The sequence below is a fragment of the Euleptes europaea genome, chromosome 12 (assembly GCF_029931775.1).
Source record: "Euleptes europaea isolate rEulEur1 chromosome 12, rEulEur1.hap1, whole genome shotgun sequence".
Lineage (NCBI taxonomy): Eukaryota > Metazoa > Chordata > Lepidosauria > Squamata > Sphaerodactylidae > Euleptes > Euleptes europaea.
In genome coordinates this window covers 13,078,697-13,100,657 of record NC_079323.1, presented here as the reverse complement: position 1 = coordinate 13,100,657, position 21,961 = coordinate 13,078,697, and the positions used below count along the sequence as shown (strand labels likewise).

Below are 21,961 nucleotides of genomic sequence, written 5' to 3'. Positions count from 1 at the left end.
TAATTTAAAGGATAAGGAATGGCTGTATTTTCTTAATCAGTGCATATGATTCCTCCACAGTATGTGTAGGGATAGTAATTCAAGCCATGCTGATCCCTTGTCCACCAAGATTTGTCTAGGCTATCAAATGTGCATGGCCAGCTTCCCCTTTAACACATGGAAATTCTCCCTGTGGAAGGATCCCTGCCTTTTTTGTAGGGTATGTCATTCATTCTGATTCCTCTATTCTGGTAGCAGAGCCCTAAATTTGTGGCCACTTGGGTCTTAAATCAGTGGCTCATGTTCTCTTCTTATACCTTGGATACTATGAAGATTTCTAGTCTCTTACCAGCTTCTTTCCATTGCCCCAGTCTACATTGTGTATCAGAAACAAGGGAGCAGCAGAGACAAGCCCTCAGCGACATTTTCTGTTTGCAACTGAAAAGTGAAGTGCGAGCACGTGAACACAGATTAACCCCCTTAATATCCTCCATTAATAATGAAAAGCGCACACTTAGTACCCTACATACTTTTCTTTCCCAGCATTTGATGATGAAATACTTTCCATAGCCGACGTTTCCCGCTACATTGAAGATCCTGGTTTTGGGTACAAAGACTTTGCCAGGCGGGGAGAAGAGCATCTACCAACATTCCGGGCCCAGGTATGTTTACTGACATTGGCTGTAGTTGGAGAAACCAAATAGAGAAGTACTTGTACGAACCCGGGAGTAGTAGTTCCAGAATTGAGTTATATGCCATCAAAAATCATTCTGCAAGAGGGCCCAGACACAGCCCATGCAAACATACAGTGGCCTTTTCTTTTTTAGGACTATACCTGGGAAAACCATGGATTCTCCCTTGTGAACAGGCTTTATTCTGACATTGGGCATCTCTTGGATGAGAAGTTCCGCATGGTCTACAACCTCACATACAACACTATGGCTACGCATGAAGATGTCGACACAACCATGCTGAGAAGAGCTTTATTTAATTATGTTCACTGTATGTTTGGAATCAGGTACGTGACCAAACTGAACCAGTCAATGAATGTGTTTAGAGGTCCCTTCATAGAATCATAGAGTTGGAAGGAACAACCAGGGTCATCTAGTCCAACCCCCTGCACAATGCAGGAAATTCACAACTCCCTCCCACACACACCACCAGTGACCCCTACTCCATGCCCAGAAGATGGCCAAGATGCCCTCCCTCTCATGATCTGCCTAAGGTCATAGAATCAGCACTGCTGACAGATGGCCATCTAACCTCTTCTTAAAAACCTCCAGGGAAGGAGAGCTTACCACCTCCGGAGGAAGCCTGTTCCACTGAGGAACCACTCTAACTGTTAGAAAATTCTTCCTAATGTCTAGACGGAAACTCTTTTGATTTAATTTCAACCCGTTAGTTCTGGTCCGACCTTCTGGGGCAACAGGAAACTTCTTATTGTTCAGTGAAGCCACGTGTGCTTTTGACTGCGAGATTCAGTCTGGCTTAATTTTGCTTAGGTATGATGACTATGATTACGGCGAAGTTAATCAGTTACTGGAACGGAGCTTGAAGGTTTACATTAAGACAGTGACCTGCTACCCAGAGAGAACTACCAAGCGCATGTATGACAGTTACTGGCGCCAGTTCAAGCACTCGGAGAAGGTAAGTGTCTGATCATCAAATGCACAGCTGCGTTCTCTCATCTGTGCAAGCAACCAACCTAATGCCATTGTTGTGGCATTATCCGTAAAGAAGAAGAGTTGGTTTTTATTAGGGCTGTCAAAAAAAAAAATTCGGTACAGTTCGGATTCGGCCGAATTTGGCCCTTGTGGGTTCGGTACGTGCCGAAGTCCGAACTCCCCCACTTCGGATCCGTTCAATTCGGCAGGAATTCAAAGTTCGGGAAAAAAATTCGGCCGAATAAAGCCATTAAAAACACAACCGCGCCTTTCCACGGCTCTGGGGGGGCATTTTGGGGCTTAGAGGTCCCAAACTTTCAGCAGAGCTTCAAAGGACGTATATTGAAAGACTCCCCAAGTTTTGTAAAGATTGGGTCAGGGGGGGCTGAGATATGGGCCCTGAAAGGGGTCCCCCCACCCTTAATGTGGATCTCTCCGCAGAGCTTGCCGCCCACGCACAAAGCTCCCGGCCCACAAACAGCTGATGAGAGCAAGGGCGGGGCAGGTGCTAAGAACTTTGCAAAGCAACACAACTGCAGAGCAACCCCTTTGCAAATATGCAAAGGGCGGGGCAGGTGTGAAGAATTTTGCAAAACAATACAACTGCAAAGCAACACAAGCAGGCAATGCAAAACCTTTGCAACAGTGCATAGCAACACCTGACACCTGGGAGTTTGCATACCATGGAAAGGGACAGAGGCAGCTAGCTATGCATAATGAGCAGGAGGGGGTGGAATGTCTCCTTTTGCATTGGACTTGGGACCAGGCAGATGCATTCTTTAAGTCACCATTTGAAAACCAGTTTTGAGCAAGCATCAATAACCTAACTGATCTTATGAATGAGGAAAAACCTGAAGAATAAAAATGAAGCCCCCCCTCAAACCAGGGAGAGAGAGACTGGAGGGGGAACACACACCCCAGGCAGAACCGGCAAAAGCCCCCTTTGGCTTCCCCCCCCCACCCACAGAAACTGCTCCCTCCCCACACACACACACAGACTCTGCTTTCCCCCCCACACACACACAGAAAAGAAAAAATATAGATTAAAGCCCCCAAAGGGGTCTTACTGTGGCTGTCTTCTGTTCCAGCAGGAGGGGCTGGGAGGCTGGGTAATCCAATATGATTCCATTTGTATCCAATATAAGATCCATATGTATGCATCTCTCGAGGGTGATCCATTCATCCCAATAGGGGAAAGGGGAAAGCCCATATCTCGGGGGGCCCTGACCCAATGTTTACAAAACTTGGGTGGTCTCTTAAAAAGCCTTGACTGAAGCTCCGCCGAAAGTCTGGGATCGGCACACCCAAAAATGCGCCCCCTGCAGCCATGGAAAGAGAAAAGGGGGGGGAGCCAATATTTCAGCCCCCACTGAACCCATCTTTACAAAACTTGGGTGGTCTCTTAAGAGGGATTCTCTGAAGCTATGACAAAAGTTTGGGGGCTGAACCCCCAAAAAAGCGCCCCCTGCAGCCACGAAAATGGAAAAGGGGGGAGAGGAAAAAGGGGTGGAGCCCATATCTCGGGGGGCCCTGACCCAATGTTTACAAAACTTGGGGGGTATCTTAAGAAGCCTAGTCTGATGCTCCGCTGAAAGTTTGGGGTCGGCACACCCAAAAATGCGCCCTCTGCAGCCATGGAAAGAAAAAAGGGGGGGAGCCCATATCTCGGGACCCCCTGACCCAATGTTTACAAAACTTGGGTGGTCTCTTAAAAAAACCTGTCTGAATATCCCCTGAAAGTTTGGGGTCGGTACCCCAAAAAATGCGCCCCCTGCAGCCACGGAAAGGAGCGAATGTGCACAAGCACCCCCTCACACACACATGAGGATTTCCCTCTCTCTCTCTCTTTCCCCGACCGGCCGCACATCAGCTGATTCCTCCAGCACTCAATCCTGACTGATTGGCCAGAAGAAGACCCAGCTTGGCCACCGATTGGCCGGGGGAGGAGAATGCTGCTTACTGACGGTTATGCTGCTTACTGACGGCCGAATTGGCCGAATTTATTCGCCGAACTCCCGAACTCGCTGAATTCGGCCCCCCCGGTTGCCCGCCAGTTTTGAGTTCGGATCCGTCCGAACTAAAAACCGCCGAATCAAGGGAAATTCGGCTGATTTTCAGTTCGGGCTGAACCGAATTGACAGCCCTAGTTTTTATATCCTGACTTTCTCTACCACTTAAGGAAGAATCAAACCGGCTTACAATCGCCTTCCCTCCCCCCTCCCCACAACAGACACCCTGTGAGGGAGGTGGGGCTGAGAGAGAGCAGAGAGAATTGTGACTATCCCAAGGTCACCCAGCTGGCCTTATGTGTAGGAGTGGGGAAACCAACCTGGTTCATCAGATTAGCCTCTGCTGCTCATGTGGAGGAGTGGGGACTCAAACCCGCTTCTCCAGATCAGAGTCCACTGCTCCAAACCACCTCTCTTTACCACTATACCACGCTGCTCTCAAACAAAGCAGACACTCATAGAACAGTACCTTAAAGTCCTGCACAACAGCTATCGAGAGAGAAAATTCTGGGTTGCTGCACCTCACTTCCACGAAATGTGGAGGTACCGGGACTCCCCCGCCCCCCAAGATTGCCAACAGATGACTCTGAAAACCATTGCATGTGAGTGACATGGTTCAATATGGAACTTTTGTCTGGTAGTGCTCTGATGTCCTGTTCATGCCAGCGTGTCACTGATGCTGGTGTCCACGAGCAGCGAAGACGTGGCTCTCAGAACGTCACCCTTTCCTTTCGTTTGTCCGACAGGTCCACGTCAACCTGCTTCTTATGGAGGCCCGCATGCAAGCCGAGCTCCTCTACGCTCTCCGTGCCATAACGCGTCACTTGACCTGAGGCATCACTGCAAGCGCGTGAATAAAAGCTTCCAGACAGATGCGTAACGAAAGCCGCTTGTGGTGTAGCATCGGGTTATTTGATTCTCTAGTGTCAAAGCTGAAGCCGCGTTTCTGGCGGCTGTTAACGTGCAATGATATCCTATATCTTTCCTTTTTCCCCCTCCCCTTGATGCTTAACATTACTAATGGTAGCAAAAATAATACTGAGGAACACCACTTCTTAACGTTGTTTCCAGCTGGAGTATTGCTCGCAAACCCTAAACTTTTTTTAAAAAATTTTTTTTTGATTTTTGCTGTTTCCTCTCTTGCCCTGGATTCTCTTTGGCAGTTTATCTCCTTTTCCCTCATCCCCAGCCACCTTATTTCATGTGAATGGAATCCAGCAAAGGATTGTCGCACTCTCCCCCCCTTATATTCTGTTTAGCTTATTATAATGCAGTTTTCCTGATCTGGTATGCGCTTTGTTTTAAACCGAACTGCTCAACTGGTTCATTCTCCAAGTTTTCCCCAGATACTTTGTATTGCTGCAGTCCGGAGGTTGTGTGCAAGGAGACGCAACTGCCTTCTGCAGCTTTTGTAATGTGAAAGGGCCTGCCGCAAATTCATAGTGTGTTGTTGGCACCCAGCATTCAAATACTTGCCTTTCTTGAATGTAAGAGAAGTTTTTAACCGCATCCATTTCAACGGGAACACACTGGTTCAGCAGTGTCCTTCTCTTTTGCCTGTGTTTTGCTTTTTTCGACCACCCTTGAAGGGTACTTGCCCACCCCATCCACAAACCAGTTTAGCCTGGAATATTTGAGCTTTTATGTTGAACTTAAGAACTGGGGGGAAAAAACTTCCCCAAAAATTTAAACTGAAGTTAACTGGCTTGGAGATTACAATCATAGAAGCATAGAGTTGGAAAGCACCTCCAGGGTCATCGAGTCCAGGTGGTCATGTGGGAACAGGTGGTCATGTGTCACATACAAATCTAATGCTACGTTAACTGATGAAACGAAAAAAACAAACCAGACACGGTCGCAGATTAAGGAGCTCCAGTATCGTTGGATCATTGTTCCGTGTAGTCCACTGGGATCCATTCTAACGGGGGGCGTTCTCTCCAAAGGCTTTCCTCTCCTTGCTACCTGAGGTCCTTTTAACGAGGTGGCAGAGATTGAACCCAGGACCTTTGTGCGAGTGAAACGTAAGCAATGAAGCCTAGCTTCTCGCCTGAAAGCTTTGAACCTGCAAAGCCTTATACTAAGCTGGACCATCTGTCCATGTTGCCCAGTACTGTCTGCTGTGACTTGGGCGGGGGGGTTCTCCCAAGGTCTCAGGCAAGCATCTTTTGGAACCTTGCATGGTGAGAACTTTTGAACTGGAGGTGTCCGATTTTTTAAACTGGAACCTTTTTACATACGAAGCATGCGCTCTGTCGCTGAACTGTGGCCTCTTCTTTCTCGATTGCTGGTTTCTTTATATGATTGGGTTTTTTTCCTTGTTTTCCCCCCATAATTTTTTCCAGCATCTAAATACTTTTTTTACTATCTAAAAGCTGCAAATCTTTTGTCTCTCTGCTGATGTGAATGAACAAAGGAAGTGAAATATGGGTTTTCCCTAACAGAGTAACTGGTGAAGGGGTCCCCTTTGAAACAGCAGCGAAGAAATGGCTTTCTTTTGCCAAATTTTGTTACTGCTCGTGACTTGCCTGGCATTTTTAGATTTTGCTTTGCATGCTTCTGACATGGTCGGGCTGTCTTTAGTATCCACACAGAGAATGTCTTGTGCGCGCATGCTGAGTTCCTTCCTGTGGAGGAGCCTGATGCAAGCACCATAAAAATTGAACTTGAGGATGTGCAGCTGCCGGGGAAGGTGAATTGTTCCTATTTACAGCTGATAATATGGATTTGGAGGGGGGACTGAAAAACGAGCTGCTGAGAGGTCACATTTTTTTAACCCCTTTGTGTTGTTTGACTACACTGACTTTCTTTTTCCAGAGCACAAAATGCCAGTGTTTTTATAGCTTTACTTTTGGGTTGCGTAAACGATTCAGCCAAGTGCCTGAAGAGACGCTGAAAAACTGCTAGGACATGGTAACTGCTATTATTGTGAGAGGTTCACTCCAGGAAATGGTAGTGACAGCTGTATTCCCTTGAGGTCAGAATGGGTAAGGCCCAGCAAACCTTGTGTTCCATCACAATTCTGTAATCCAGAAGAAGAGCTGTGCTGGGTTGGACCAAACGTCCATCCAGTCCTGCATTCTACTGCCAGTAATGGCTTTTCAGAAGCCCCAGGGAAGCCCACAAGCAGGACAGGAAGACAACAGCCTTCTCCTGTTCATCAGGAAAGGTTGGGGACATTTCAGTGATTTGGATGCACATGAACACATGAAGCTGCCTTATACTGAATCAGACCTTTGGTCCATCAAAGACAATATTGTCTACTCAGACTGGCAGCGGCTCTCCAGGGTCTCAGGCAGAGGTCTTTTACATTACCTACTTGCCTAGTCCCTTTAACTGGAGATGCCGGGGATTGAACCTGGGACCTTATGCATGCCAAGCAGATGCTCTACCACTGAGCCACAGTCCCTCCCCCTTTTCTGCTGGAGGACTTTTATTACTTGCCCCAAACCTAAACATAAATCTAAATAACTCAGTTTTCAATGAGACTTAGTTGTAAATAACTTTTGCTGGATTGTGCCAAATGAGTGGGTTTGGGTTTCCCCCCTTCAGGACTGACTTCTGTTTACTTGTGTGTGAGTGTGAGTGTGTATGTAAAGTGCTGTCAAGTTGCAGCAGACTTAAGGCGACTGACCCCTTTTTGGGGTTTTCAAGGCAAGATAGTAACAGAGGTGGTTTGCCATTGCCTTCCTCTGCATCGTGACCCTGGGCTTCCTTGGTGGTCTCCCTTCCAATTACTAACCAGGGCTGGCCCAGCTTAGCTTCTGAGATCTGACGAGATCAGGCTAGCCTGGGCCATCCCGGTCAGGGCTTTTATACATGTCTGAAATGTACAAAATGAGCTACAGAAGGCAAAATTTTCCATTAGGCTACCATAATGGTTTTGTTTTATGAGAAAGATCTTGAAAGTCCTTCAAAATTAAAACTACGGACCAGAGTTTGGGGAGGTGAAGTTGTTGTTTTTTTTTACTACTTTCTTCCTTTGTCTAGTAATTGCTATAGTGTGATTGTTGTTTTTATGTGTTGAAATTGTTGTTCACTGTTTCCTCCTGCAGTTGGAATTCTAAAATGTTTTTTTGCATGGAAACTTCTAAGGATATATCTACACTTGTGCTGTTGGCTTATACCGGTTGAACGGCTGTGGCCACCTTCTAAAGAATTCTAGAAACTGTAGCTTGAAGAGACCTGAGAGTTTTCTCTGCTTAAGAGACCCCTGGCCTCGCAAAGCTGCAGTTCCCGGGGAAATAGCAACTGTAAGCCTGCAATACACCTATATCGGTAGAAGAAATTATTGTAGATGAATGATCAGTGTTTCCTTGCAGGACATAAATGGTAGCTAACTTGGTGGGGGTGGGGTTTGTAGCAGTTTTGCGCATAATCCAGCCAAAGCTGACTACTTTTGAAGAATGGCTTGGGATTTAGCAGTTCCATTTACTCTGCTGCACGGGCAGTCTTTTTTCTTCTTTTTTTACATGTGGTAGACAGTGTGTAGCTGCTGTCCGCACAAGTAATTCGTGTAAGTTCTAGTTAGAAAAGGGCAATACTGAATGCAGGAGTCCGGACATGTGCTTGGCTTGCTGCGTTAGGATCATCCTGTCCTTAAGCAGCTCGATAGGTTCAGTGGAAGAGTTGGACCGCTAATGCGGAAATCCATGGAACTTCGACTGGATTGTGGTTTTACATAGGAATTGGGATTTGGGAGGGGAGGGGGAAGACAAGATACCCAGTTCAAGAAATCCAGGACCCCACTGAGTATCTGCAAAGTGACAGAATGAGACGATGTGGAGAATATAATTGTTGGGCAAAGGAAGTGTTCGATGCTTCCCCTAAACCCCTTCCCCCAGCCAGCTTCCAGATGTGAGTCTAGGTAGTGTTGGGTCGTGGGCCGGGGGTGCAGCAAGTAGGGGAGGCCTTAAACATCTGGATGCCTCCCTTCATCTGTCAAGTCTGTTTGGATTTATAGAATGAAACGGACTTGAATCCGTAACCTGTAACTGCTTTAATTTTGGTTCGAAAAGGTCAGGTTTGGGATTTTCTAAGAGAAGTCAGTGTTCGAACAGTGGAAACATTAGTGCCTTTTGTTGTCAATGTTTCCTTTATTTGAACTGAGTTGTCATCTTGTGAGAAACAATTAGACTTTGAATCTCAAAGACTGCACTGTATTTATTTCTTTGTGATATCTATCTATCTATCTATCTATCTATCTATCTATCTATCTATCTATTCCATAACAGAAACTTGATTTCACATGGTGCCAGATCCACACATGGCATTTTAGGTTGGGACCTGCCTTTAGAGAGCCAGCTCGCATTGTCCTTAGAAATATAGTTGCAAACTCGAACGTTACAAAGCCGTTTTTTTTGCGAGGCGGCATTTGATTCAGAGTATAGCATTTACGTGGCCATGATCTAGAATATAGCTTTACGTACGCAGAATGTTATTTTTTTTAAAAAAAAAGTTGACATTCAGAGTAGGCACTTAAGCAAACATGATTATACCCTATGCTCAATGTACCCCTTTCAGCTCTTAAATGTGCCAAATTTTAAATGAGCAGAAATGTATTTTTTAGAAACAGAATAGCACATGTGAATGTGAAGCATCAAGGTTTATTGCATAATGGCCATCAGAAACATGTTGATCTTCTGTAAGCATAGGTGTTTTCCTTGCTTTCTTTGTGTGGTTTTACAGTAGGTGTCGGCAGCAAGCAAATTCCAGGGCTCAATCTTATCTCAGTGGTCAGTTGTCATCCAAGGGATAAGAGAAGAACGCCAGCTAGCGACATCTGTGGGAACAGGACTTTGGCAGCCTTGTAAATACACCGAGGGCTCTTCAGAGCCATGCAGTGAGAAATAAATACAGGGAAGGAAGGAATGGGAAGTCAAGAACAGAAAGAACTTGTGCCAGAGCATCCAAAGGAGAATCACAGTGCAATAACGCGAAGGGACGGAGTGCTGGTTTTGACTGCCCTTCGTTAACTTGTTGTTCATTTTTAGAACAAGGTTTTAGAACGAGGTGCGTGGATTCAGAACTCCAGAGCCCTTAAAAGTAGCTGGCCACTCCATCCTGAAAACCCAAATCCTGCAACTGGAATAAATAATTACCTACTCTGGAAGTCTTGTGTTCTTCAAACCATGTTGCTTAGATAGTGATAGTTCATCGTTAGGTGGGGGCTTGCCCTTGGCAGGAGCTGCTGTGTTCCACCTTGAATGAAACATTCTACGGTCTAACAGTAACCATGCAGATTTCCAGCCCCCCCCCCCCCCGGAAGTTTCATTTTGTGGCTACTATAGGAAGATGCTGGTGTGAATGTAAGAAAGGGGCAATCGGAGTCTTGAATGGTTAAGACATCCCACCCAGACTTTTCCAGCCTTGGACTCCTGGCTGTATAAAAGAGCAGGATTTCAAGCATCAAGGAAGGAGCCTCACAGTCTGACAGATTTCTTGGTTGCTGAAAACTACTTTCCTGAGTTCTTTCTACAATCAGTGCGATTTGGGGGTATTGACACTTGGCACTTCCAAGTCATTTTGAACTTTTTTTCCCCAACAGGCCATGGGATTTTCAGTATCTTTTATTAAAAAAAATTTAAGTACTGCTTTCATAAAGGAGGCCTCTGAAGAAGCTTGATGCAGGTGGTACAAAGAAATTAAGGGAATTCTTTGTTTAAAAAAGCAGCCCCAGGGCTGATGGTGCAGGGGAGAAAAGAATTTTTTTTACACATCCCTCTTGCTATCAGCCATTTCTAGAGTGGCAGGGAAATGTGGACAAGAGCCTCTTTCCTGGCTGAATGCCACCTGCTCTCTAGGGCCATTTATGCATGGGAGGTTTTGCCTTGGGTTTGCCGCGCTCTAAATGCACATTTTCCCCATCCCAATTCTCAGAACTTGAAAAAAAAGTATTTTGTACAGAGGTGAGTCTGTTTACCCTAAAACTTGTGTGGGCGATAGAGACCCCCCAAATTTACTAGTGTTTTATTCCAATCTATTATGTCTCATACTTCAGGTACATTTCCCTGTCTTCTTTTGCTGTGACCACTAGGCAGACAAGTGGGAATGAGCTTCCAATTAAAGGCAGTTACCATTGTTTATTGTTCACTAAAGCTCCAGTTCTCAGAGCATTTTCTACACTACGGACGTATGTTGGTTTTCATGTTCCAGTTTAATTGTCATGGCTTCCCCCAAAGAATCCTGGGTACTGTCACTCGTTAACGAGTGATGAGATCTCTCTGTCGGAGATCTTATTCCCCTCCCCGGTAGATCTACAGTTCCAATTTGGCTTTGACTCGGTGAGGCAGCATCTTTTCTTCGCAAGCAGGAATTCCCAGGTTCAGCCCCCAGAATCGCCAGCTGAAAGGATCAGGTCGGAGGTGACTTGAAAAACCTGAGGTCCTGGAGAGCCGCTGCCAGTCAGAGTAGACAATGTTGACCTTTGACGGACCGAGGGGTCTGACTCAGTAGAAGGCAGCTTCATGTGTCGTCTGTCTTACAGAAATGCCAAAAGGCGAAGCAGGCCTCCTAAAAGAGGTTCAGATGTGTTAGTAACCTATGGGCAATCTAACAGACTTCCTTTCTACCCAGTCCAAAAAATTTCAACCTCTTAGCCAGGGATAGTTGAATTATAGGTAGTTGTGCAATAGACATATGTGGCCTCCTTAATATCTTGAATGTGTCAGGCAGGTTGCCTGCTTCTTCCCCCACCCCCTGGTGGGTGAAGAACAGAGTTCGTGCCTTTTCAGGGTCCCTGTGCATGATCACTAGATGAATGGTAAACGATCTGTTCCATGTGGTTTGTTGAATTTTTATCCTGCCTTTCCTCCAGGGAGCTCAGGGCAGCATGCGTGGTTCTCTTCCTTCCTATTTTATCCTCACAACCCTTCGAGATACGTTAGGCTGAGAGAGAGAGAAAGAGGCTGTATGTCTGTGACTGGCCCCAGCAGTCTTCAGGGCAGAGTGGCGTTCTGAATCCGGGCTCGCTTGGACCTAGACCAGCACTCTACCTGTCGCAATACACTGCCTTTCATCATGCTACACTTGGCATGCCTAGACTGCCCCATGCAAAGATGGCAAAGAGGTGGCTCAGACTGTCACAAGCCCAGAATCTGGCTTGGCACTCCCCTTTCTCATTGCACAAGGGAGGGCTGGATCTAGCCCCCCAAAGCACTTTTATTTGGCCCGCTTCCTGCTTACCAACATGTCCCCCCCTCACCATTTAAGCAAAGAAGCTGCGACAGGCTCCTCCTGTTGTTCACGTACATTATTCTCATATGCTGTCTCATGCTCACTAAGAAAAGGCTTTTTAATTAGTTTGCTGAGGGGGAGCTTTCAAGATGCCCATTTATTTTTTTCAGCGCCCCCCCCTCCATGAGCACATGTGGGCCGTGTTTGGAAAAAGCCCCGACCGCTAGGTGATAGTGATGTTATTGTAAAGGCTGACCACCCAAGAGGGGGTTGGGTGATCGCATCCCTCTGTCGGCACCTGGGGAATAGGACAACACACAGGAATATAGATGGTTCGTGCCTGACTTGCATTCGCAGCACAGTCCGTTCCGGAAACCAAATGTCCTGTCGCGCACGGGCAGATTGGCCAAGCGAATTGGCCCCGAGTTAGAAAGCAGTACATGTAGCACGCTGTCCACATCTGTCTGGTCTCCTCCGTTACTCGAAAATTCATCAGTATTGACATTGCTTCCCTTCTGTCGGTGTTTATTTTTGTTTCCTTCTCAAATCTAGTGTACTTTTTTTAGAAGCTGTGATAGGCCTTCATGGTCCTGTACTTTGTTACTGTAACTTAAAAAAAAAAAAGATTTATGAAGCTTGGGGCTGCGGCCCAAACTGAGGTGGGACTTAGATCCTTCAAGGTCATCCCCTCTCAGTCGCACGTACTACATTGTGGCTGTAAGTAGAATAAGCTTATTGACGATGCAGATTAGGATTCGTACCCCTTTATAATGTCAGGGGTCTGTACGTTTGTGTGTGTGTGTCGAGTGGGGGGCGAGAAAGGTGACGTGTTCGTAGGCTTAAAAGTGTTGATTATTTTTATTTTTTTTGTAAAGCAACTGACTCAATAAATCTGTAGCCGCTTAGAACTATCCCTGCCGAACAGGGTTCGCCATACACGAGAGATCGCCTTTAAGTTCAGGGACTGACACTGGGGAGGAGGAGGAGTAAACGCACTTTTGCCACCCCCCAAAACATGACCAGCGGCAGGAGAACCGGCCCTGCTGCTTGCTTGGACGTGTTTGGGGGGGACGCAGAAGCAAGTGTGGAAGAGAATGAAGTGCTGACTCCCGCTGACTATAACCAAAAAATACAACACTAGGCTATTGTAATATACTATGTTCACTACACATTTCTATCAAGCATGACAGTAATGTATAGAAACTAAAGTATTCATGCAATATTTTATAAGCAATTGCACAGAACCCAACCTTTCAACACAGGTAAAGGCAAACCCGAGAGTTCAACTGGTAAGTCAACAAGGTTCAACAGGTAAATCAAAAATTCTGTATCTTTAAAGAACCAGGTGATATATCTTCCTCCTTAGGTGCCAAGTGGGCCAGGTAAGTATAGGAAGCCTACGCCAGGAGTGATGCAGTAGAAATGGACTCTTGAGGAGTACACCTTGGATATATTGTGACTTTTTGGATCAAGTAACTGAAGAAGCTGGAAGTGCAAACGGAGCCTAATTATTATCCGGAAACCCGTCTTCTTAATCTACTTCAAGCCGTGGGTCTCCGTAGATTCTTGGATTGTTATACTTACCTGGCCCCCTTGGCACCTAAGGAGGAAGATATATCACTTTAGTTTCTATACATTACTGTCATGGTTGATAGAAATTCGTAGTGAACATGGAATATAATATTACAGTAGCCTAGTGTTGTGTTTTTTGGTTATGACTCTCGCTGACTAGCAGGAAGTACCACAATCGTGGTGTGAGACTAGATCGGCTGGGTAACCAGTGGTCCGTAAGGGAGGAGGCCCCTTTCCTTGTTGGTGAACTGCGTGGTGCCCAGAGTCCGTAAGCAAGAGTCAGCAACTTGCGGCCAACATATCCTGTGTGTGTTCATGCCTCTCCTTCCTAAAGTGAGTTGCGAGGAAGTTGGCTAAAGCGAATTCTCATTTGTTTTGCCCGCTGGGTGCATATATGGCGGATTCTCAAATGGGAGGTTGTCTTCGTGGGGCAGGTTTCACTCGCAGGTTGCTTACTGTCCCTTGCTCTCTCAAACGTATTCTTAGCTATGAAAGGGGGCAGGGACGTAACATATCCACGCAGAACCGTCTAGGGTGGTAACTTGTTCTGTTTCACGTCGGGACAAGCGCAGGCTGGAGTGACAGGAGTTGTGTGGAAGCTCCTCTTCCTGCACCCACGGGAGGGTGTTTCACCCCAGGAGTGTGCCTTAGGTGCTTGTGTGAATCCTAGACACTCTAATCTCCCCCTCCCCCCCTAAAAAAAATCCCATTTCACACTTGTTGCTAGTGTCTGACTTGGGCCTGGCTTTAACCTTTAACGGTGGCCGAGGCTAAAGAGGCTCACGTAGCGCTTGCCCAGAGACTCATTTAAGCTGGGCTACCTGGCTATACAAAGTAGATGCCCTTTTGAAACAAGACGGCGGGCAACTACAAAATCCAACAGGTGCACTCTTCTGGCTCGACCACCGTCGCATCTTAGAACCAGGCCTCTGGCCATCATGCAGACAGAACGGAGGCTTCACCTAGCATAAGCAGTTCTCTTGCATAGGTGGGTTTTGAGGTAAGCCAACCCAGTTGGCGCCGTTTATGTGATTTCTCTCATCCTTCTCTAGTTACTCAACTTGAATTGTATCTGAACAGATGCTGAAGGAACTTTTTATTGAGCTGAGACGGGGGGTGGGGGGGAACCAAGTATTTTTCAATAAAGGAATTTATGTGTGCGTATTAACCTGTTAACAGCAATTCATAAGATCTGCACTTTTTATGAGGTTTTGAAAAAAAATCTATAGGTACGGAACAATGGGGTTTGTTAAAACTGTATAGCATTTATACTTGCTGAAATTTCTTTCATTGTTATCAGTAGGAATGTTATTGGTTCAATAAAACTGGCAAAAGCCCCAACGGGTGATCTGTTTGTTTTTAATTTCTTCTGTTCGGTGAGGCTTTCTCCTGCCCTGGAAAAGGGGCTCTTCTAACCCTGTCCAGCCTTCTATCTCCAGCAATAGCCAGCCAGAAAACAACAACAACAACAGGGAGATGTCAGGGTGATGTACAAACTGTTGTCTGCCCCCCAGCATCTAGAGGTAAATTGCCTCTAATCATGGAGGTTTTGTTTGGCTTGCCATGTACAATGGCAGCTGAAAAGGTCCTTTCCTTCCATGAATTTTCGTTTATCTGATCAAAACTGTGTGAGTGACCGTCACCACATGTCTTGGGGAGTGAGTGCCACATATTCCTCATGTGACAGGAAAGAAATATTTCCTCTTATCCCTGAACCTCTCTCTAGTCAGGATCACAGCACTGCAATCCAGGCACATTGGATAAGAAGAGGAGAGGGAGGAAGAGGAAAAGTTGGGTTTTCATATGCTGACTTTACCTTTTTTTAAGGAGACTCAGCCAGCTTACAATCGCCTTCCCTTCCTCCTCCCACAACAGTGAGATAGGTGGAGCTGAGAGAGTTCAGAGAAAACTGAGGCTAGCCCAAAGTCACCCAGCTGGCTTCATGTGTAGGAGTGGGGAAACCAACGCGGTTCACCAGATTAGAGTCCGCCGCTCATGAGGAGGAGTGGGGAATCAAGGCCTGCTTTCCAGATTAGAGTCCGCTGCTCCCAACCACTACACCACGCTGGCTCTCAAGTTACAGAATTCTTTTCCTAAAAGGCAGCAGCAGTCAGTTGCTCTTCAACTTTTCTGTGCTGCAAAGGAGCTGTTTTTGACACAACAATGTGATTGTGACAACCGGCCTAAGCTATGCACTTTTCAAACCTATGATTGAGCACAGCCTTCCCGCTGTGATTAACGGGACTTAAAAGGGCGTGACTTTTGGCCGGACTCTGCTGATCATTCCTGACAGCGGCAGTGGCTACCAAGGACATTATCCAGCCCAAATTAAAAATTACTGTATGCTTTTCCTCATTTGAACATTAGAGGGCGATAAACTGCTGGAACTCCTACCCCATGCTTTTGCTCTAGGCTGACTTAATCGAGTGATATGTTTGTAGCTGCGGCACTTATAAGCTGTGTTTGCATAGTGGTCTGCGACGGGTGCCCTGAAACTGTAACATTGAAGGTTTTTTAAATTTTCGTTACATCAGTGGTTCCCAAACATTTCGGGCCACCGCCCCCTTGGTTCCACATACTCAACCCCAGCGTTGCCTACCCTATCCTATCCAAAGCATTATTCAAAATAGGGGTTTGCATGACTCACTGAAGAAGATAATAATAAAATTTCAAAACAGTAACAATTGTACATCTTTTCAAAATCAAATTAAAATTTTTTAGTTGAGATTCATTCAACAAAACTGATGAACTTGATCCAGTGGTACCAGCTCTTCAAAGTCTGGGGGGGGGGGAATTCTGATTGTTTCCACCAAATTTGCCAGCATGTTGCCATAGCTTGATCTATTGTAAATTAATAAACAACACAGCCCACCTCTAGTGCCCCCCCTGCTGCCCTCTTGCCTCTTAGTGACTCCCTAGGTAATCCCACCGGCCCCCCCAGGGGGTGGTACTGTCCACTCTCGGAACCACTGATTTACACAGTAGGTGCCCTGACTACCTCCAAATCCTGGCATCCCTTGTTGAAGCAATCTGAAGATTTTGTACACTATACATACATCCTGCGCAGGGTCCTAGTTGGTGCCACAGAAACATTGATCAATGTAGAAAGGGGCTGTTGGAACTTTTCTGCAGCACGCTTTACAAGGTTGGATTGCATACATTCAGCATGTCCAAGCTTGCTCCAGTTGCCCTATTTGCTGCTGATTCCTCCTCTCTTTTCTTGTGCTTGCTTTGTTCTGCATGGGACACATATACAATGCTCGGTTGTGCTGTGATACACCCAAGGGTTGTGTGGGCTTCTCTCAGACAATGCTTGTTTCCCATCCAGACTTCTTCTGGAATCGACTGACACCAGTTAACACACATGAACACGTGAAGCAGCCTTGAACACATGAAGCTGCTTTATACTGAATCAGACCCTTGGTCCATCAAAGTCAGTGTTATCTACCCAGACTGGCAGCGGCTCTCCAGGGTCTCAGGCAGAGGTCTTTCACATCACCTACCTGCCTAGTCCCTTTAATTGGAGATGCTGGAGGTTGAACAATCTACATGCCAAGCAGATGCTGTACAAACTGAGCCACAGCCCCTACCTCCTTATATTGAATCAGTAATCTGTCCTGACCAGGAGCAGCTCTCAGGTAAAGGTAAAGGTCCCCTGTGCAAGCACCGGGTCATTCCTGACCCATGGGGTGACGTCACAAATGCAGACTTTCTTTGTGGGGTGGTTTGCCACTGCCTTCCCCAGTCATCTTCCCTTTACCCCCAGCAAGCTGGGTACTCATTTCACCGATCTCGGAAGGATGGAAGGCTGAGTCAACCTCGAGCCAGCTACCTGAAACCGACGTCCATCGGGATTGCACTCAGGTCGTGATCAGAGCTTGGACTGCAGTACTGCAGCTTAACACTCTGCGCCACGGGGCTCTCAGGTAGGGGTTCTGAAATCACCTCTTTTAACTGCAGGTGTCAGGGATTGAACCTGAGACCTGTGTGCAGAGCAAGGGCTCCACCACTGATCTGTGGACCCTCTCCAACATTTTACAGACACATTCATAAAAGATAGTTCTATCAATGGCAGTTAGTCCTGCCACTTTGGGTAGCATCCATGTGCAATAGCAGTTTATTATAATATGATCCTGGGAAGGAATGGAGCTGTCGTCTTCATATTGTCATCCGTTTCTTCACAGAAACTGGTTAAGGGAGATGGGATACTGGCCTGGAAGAACTTTTGCTCTGATCCAGCACAGCTGTTGCAATGACCTGCCCAGGAAGGGAAAGGCCTGTGTTCCAGCCAGCTGCTGTTGTAAGATGGAAATTATTGAGAGAACAGCAGCACTGGCACTGAAACTGAAAACGACTGGCAATCCGTGCAACTTGGGTGTGTATATTGAACACCAGCTCACACTGCCGACTTGGGAAAGAATGAGTCTACAGAACTGCCCGTCCTTTTCTTAGTTTTTCATAAAAGGGAGACTAAACCACCACCCAGCACAACTTAGGAGAAGAGTTGGTTTTTATATGCCGACTTTCTCTACCACTTAAAGGAGAATCAAACCGGCTTACAGTCACCTTCCCTTCCCCTCCCCACAACAGACACCCTGGGAGGTAGGTGAGGCTGAGAGAGTGTGACTAGCCCAAGGTCACCCAACTAGCTTCATGTGTAGGAGTGAGGAAATAAAACCAGTTCACCAGATTAGCCTCCGCTACTCATGATGAGGAGTTGGGGATCAAACCCAGTTCTCCAGATCAGAGTCCACCGCTCCAAACCACCGCTCTTAACCAGTACACCACGCTGGCTCTCACACACCTGCTTATAAACAGGCTTGCCACTGTGCTTGACCTGTTTTCGGAGGTAGTCTCTTTTGGATTACCAGGTTGTGCGTATAAACAGGCTGCTTCTGAGCATTCCAGGATCATCCAATTGCCCACAGCTGCAGACAGCAGGCGGCCCTAGATTCGGCCTGATGCAGCCTGGTAGTTGATATGTTTGCTAATGTGTCGGTGGACCTGATGAGATTAAAGAAGCTTTGCTTCGCTGGATCAAGCCAACGTCCTGCTTACTGTGTTCTCTAGTTGACCGCCGTTTGAAACAATGGTAGGCTGCTCTGGAGACACCCTTCGTCAGTCTCAGTGCCTCCACGCCCTTTCCCAGATTAGTTTCTAGTGTGTGGAATCAAAACGTGTGCAGATTTTAGCAGATGAGGGAACTGGACATCGCATACATGGCTGGGCTTTGGAAAACAGCAGGGCCTCAAGGCTGCACCGAGGACAGAAAGACCGCCAAAGCTAGCAACATGGATGCACCCTGCATTGTGCAGGGGGTTGGACTAGATGACCCTGGTGGTCCCTTCCAACTCTGTGGTTCTATCTCTTCAAGGGCAGAAAGGCGGGATATAAATTTCATAAGTAAACAAATAAAGTACCTGATAAAGACACTTTGAAGCTCTGGTTCTCAGACTTGGGGATCAAACTAGCCGACATCACTGAAGGCTTAGTTCTTACAAACAGCAGACGACATAAAATCTGTTTCTACGCTGTACCACTTCAGGCAGCCCGGGAAGGGGAGCTCACAAACTCTCCACTTTGGCCTTATTGAGTCTTAATAAATAAATAAAGAGGTGCCCAACCATTTGGAGCTAGTGGGCCCATTTGGAATTCTGACATGACATGGTGGGCGCAGCAACAAAATGGCTGCCGCAAAATGGCTGCCGCAGGAGGCGGAGCCAGCTACAAAATGATTGCCGCAGCTTAACTTTAGTAACGCAGTGTAGATCCTGGCCCAAGAAAGGTCTTTCATGCATGGCTGTTTCACTCGCCGTCACCCTTCTGATAACTTCAGCTCTTTGTGTTGATGATGGATGCCGTTTCCGACTGTCAGAGGTCGCCTCGCTCTCCCCCTGCGTTTGCCCATGTTTTCAGAGACCTGTTTTATCTAAAATTTGAAAATGTGGAGAAACGCAGGGGGAGAGCGAGGCGGCCTCTGACAGTCGGAAACGGCATCCATCATCAACACAAAGACCCGAAGTTGTTGGAGGGGTGACGGCGAGCGAAACAGCCATGCATAAAAGACCTTTCTCTCCTTGGTAATGAAATATTAAGTACCGCTTACCAACAGAAGCAAGGCCTCCAAACCTCTTGAAAAATGCAGGCCTCGTGCTCGAGAAGACAACACACAGGACCCACCATTTTTTCAACAGTCAAGCTTCAAAAGGTAATAGACTTTCACTACAAAGGCAGCTGGAATGCCTTACCTTTATCTGATCTTCCAATGTGACTTTGCTTATTTGCTTTGCCTCCAACCACCACCAAATCTTCAGGTCAACTGCTTTGTGGCAAACGTAAGGATCACCAGACTTCTTCCCCTTTGCTTTGCCAATACCTCTCATTTAGCACTGGAGAGAGATTTTATTAATTGCTGACTTTTACATTCACAAAGGGAGAGCCCAGTGTCAAAGTAAGCCAGTATAAACCAGGGCTGAGTACTTGTAAAAGAGTGGTACCTTCTATCTTCTGCTTCACATTCTCCAAGAGACAGTACCGGTAAATAACAAATTAATTTCATGACCAGGAGAAGTCCATTCTCTCTCTGTGTGTGTCTTTGTCCCAGCACTCTTCAGTACAATGTGAAAAGTATTTTGCACTCAGCACTATCTAATCATGGAGTCCCCAACATGGCACCCACCAAGTGCTTTTAGAAAGTGGCAGGGGCCAGATGTGGCTTTTGTACAGCTCATGCAGATGGGATAGCCAGTTCACATGCCTGAAAAATGAAGACATGCTAGTAGACCAGGGTCTCTAATTAGCTTAATAGGTATAGTATTGTGTATGCAATAAAGTATTTTTAAACATGTTCATTCTAAAAGGCATCCTGTTAAACAGAGCATCTGCCTGAAATGAAGGTCGTATGCGCATGGGAGTTTCACCTGAGGTGCGTTGCTCGCTGGACCCACACCTTCCTGTTGGGAATCTATGCACCAGCAGCCTCCAAGCTCAAATCAAGCCCCTGCCCCTTTAAAAGCTGCTTTGTAACTGGCTTATTTTGCAGTGCTTACTGTGAGAGAAACTCCCCTCCCCAAAACCCAATTGCCACATAAAAAGCATTTTAAGAACAAAAACCAAAAACCGGAGCAATCTGAAAGGAAGGTGGGGAAATCCAACCCTTGGTTTTAAAACGCCTTTCTTTTGCTTAGAAAGAGTCCCCAGGAAGCATTTGAATCCTTTACACGCTGCTTTCTGTTTGGCTGTGAGAGAAACCCATCTTCTGTGTCCAGTGCTTTGCCTTCTGCAAGGAGATTTCAGCCAGGCTGAGCCCAGGGAAGAGGGAAGAGTCGGGTTAACAGCGGAATGGGAAGACCCGGACATTACGAGGGCTGGCAGCAAGGTCATTTCTAATGGATGGAAAACTCATGCAGAACTCCAAGGAACAACCGAGTCAGACAGGGGGGCGAACATGAGTCCAAGTACCCATGCATAAATGACCAAAGCCTTACTAGCAGCGTTATGCACAACTTCATTCCCTGACGTTCTGTGGTTGGTTCCACTTTCTCCAGCAGCTATTTTGTGGTTGCATCTGTCAGAATTCCAAAGGTGTCCACCAGCTCATAAATTAAGTCTGCAACAGCAGCTTTCCATGTTACAAAAACAAGATGCAAATACGGGACCCTGAAGCAACTTATTTCCTCTCCCCCCCCCCATTTTTCCTTGCTGATTATCCCACTCAACAAAGAGTTCTGGAGAACTCAACAAATTGCATGCTATTTTGTGACATTTTTTACTGGTTGAAATAAAAGGTGTTGCACAGCTTTGCAGAGGGGAGTGGAACTTTGCCGCACTGGCTACCTACAATCTTTCCCCATAACTCAGCCCTCCTGTGCTTGGTGGGTGGAGAAAAGAGCAAGAAGACAGTAGACAGTTTGGTTAGATCGGCCAATGATCTGAATCCGTGTAAGACCACGATGTATATTTATTAGCTTGTTTTATTGCACTCATAGGCAACAACGGTTGAGCTGCCTACACCAACTGGCAGCAACGAAGACTTTTCCCAACGCTACAACACGGGATGTTGGGGGCTGTAGGCACTCTGCATGCAGGAAATGGAGGATTCTCATATGAAGCTACTGAGTCAAAACCATCCATCTAACTGCTTGGGTGCTGTCAGCTCTCCTGGGTCTCATGCAGCAAAAGCCTTTCCTCCTACCTATTCAGTTCCACACGAGAGCCAGCATGGTGTAATGGTTAAGAGCGGTGGTTTGGGGCGGTGGACTCGGATCTGGAGAACCGGGTTTGATCCCCCACTCCTCCACATGAGTGGCGGACTCTAATCTGGAGAACTGGGTTGGTTTCCCCAATCCCTACACACGAAGCCAGCTGGGTGACCTTGGGCTAGTCACACTCGCTCAGCCCCACCTACCTCACAGGGTGTCTGTTGTGGGGAGGGGAAAGTGATTGTAAGACAGTTTGATTCTTCCTTAAGTGGTAGAGAAAGTCGTCATACAAAAAATAACTCTTCTTCCTCCTCCTCCACAGGGTAGCCTTGTCAGTCTATCGTGGCAAAGCACAACACATTCC

General features: G+C 46.6%; 2 protein-coding genes across 2 annotated transcripts in view; both read left to right on the top strand.

Annotated features, from left to right (window-relative positions):
* SESN3 (sestrin 3) overlaps positions 1–4,736 on the top strand; it is a 72,671-nt gene extending 67,935 nt beyond the window's left edge. Inside the window, exons 7-10 of the mRNA XM_056858321.1 lie at positions 523–641; positions 807–997; positions 1,482–1,626; positions 4,399–4,736. Coding sequence (XP_056714299.1) covers positions 523–641; positions 807–997; positions 1,482–1,626; positions 4,399–4,485 — 542 coding nt within the window. The 3' untranslated portion in view covers positions 4,486–4,736. The remainder of the gene's footprint in view (positions 1–522; positions 642–806; positions 998–1,481; positions 1,627–4,398) is intronic.
* Positions 1–21,961, top strand: part of CWC15 (CWC15 spliceosome associated protein homolog) — a 110,424-nt gene that overhangs the window by 23,623 nt on the left and 64,840 nt on the right. The gene's annotated exons all lie outside the window — the stretch shown is intronic.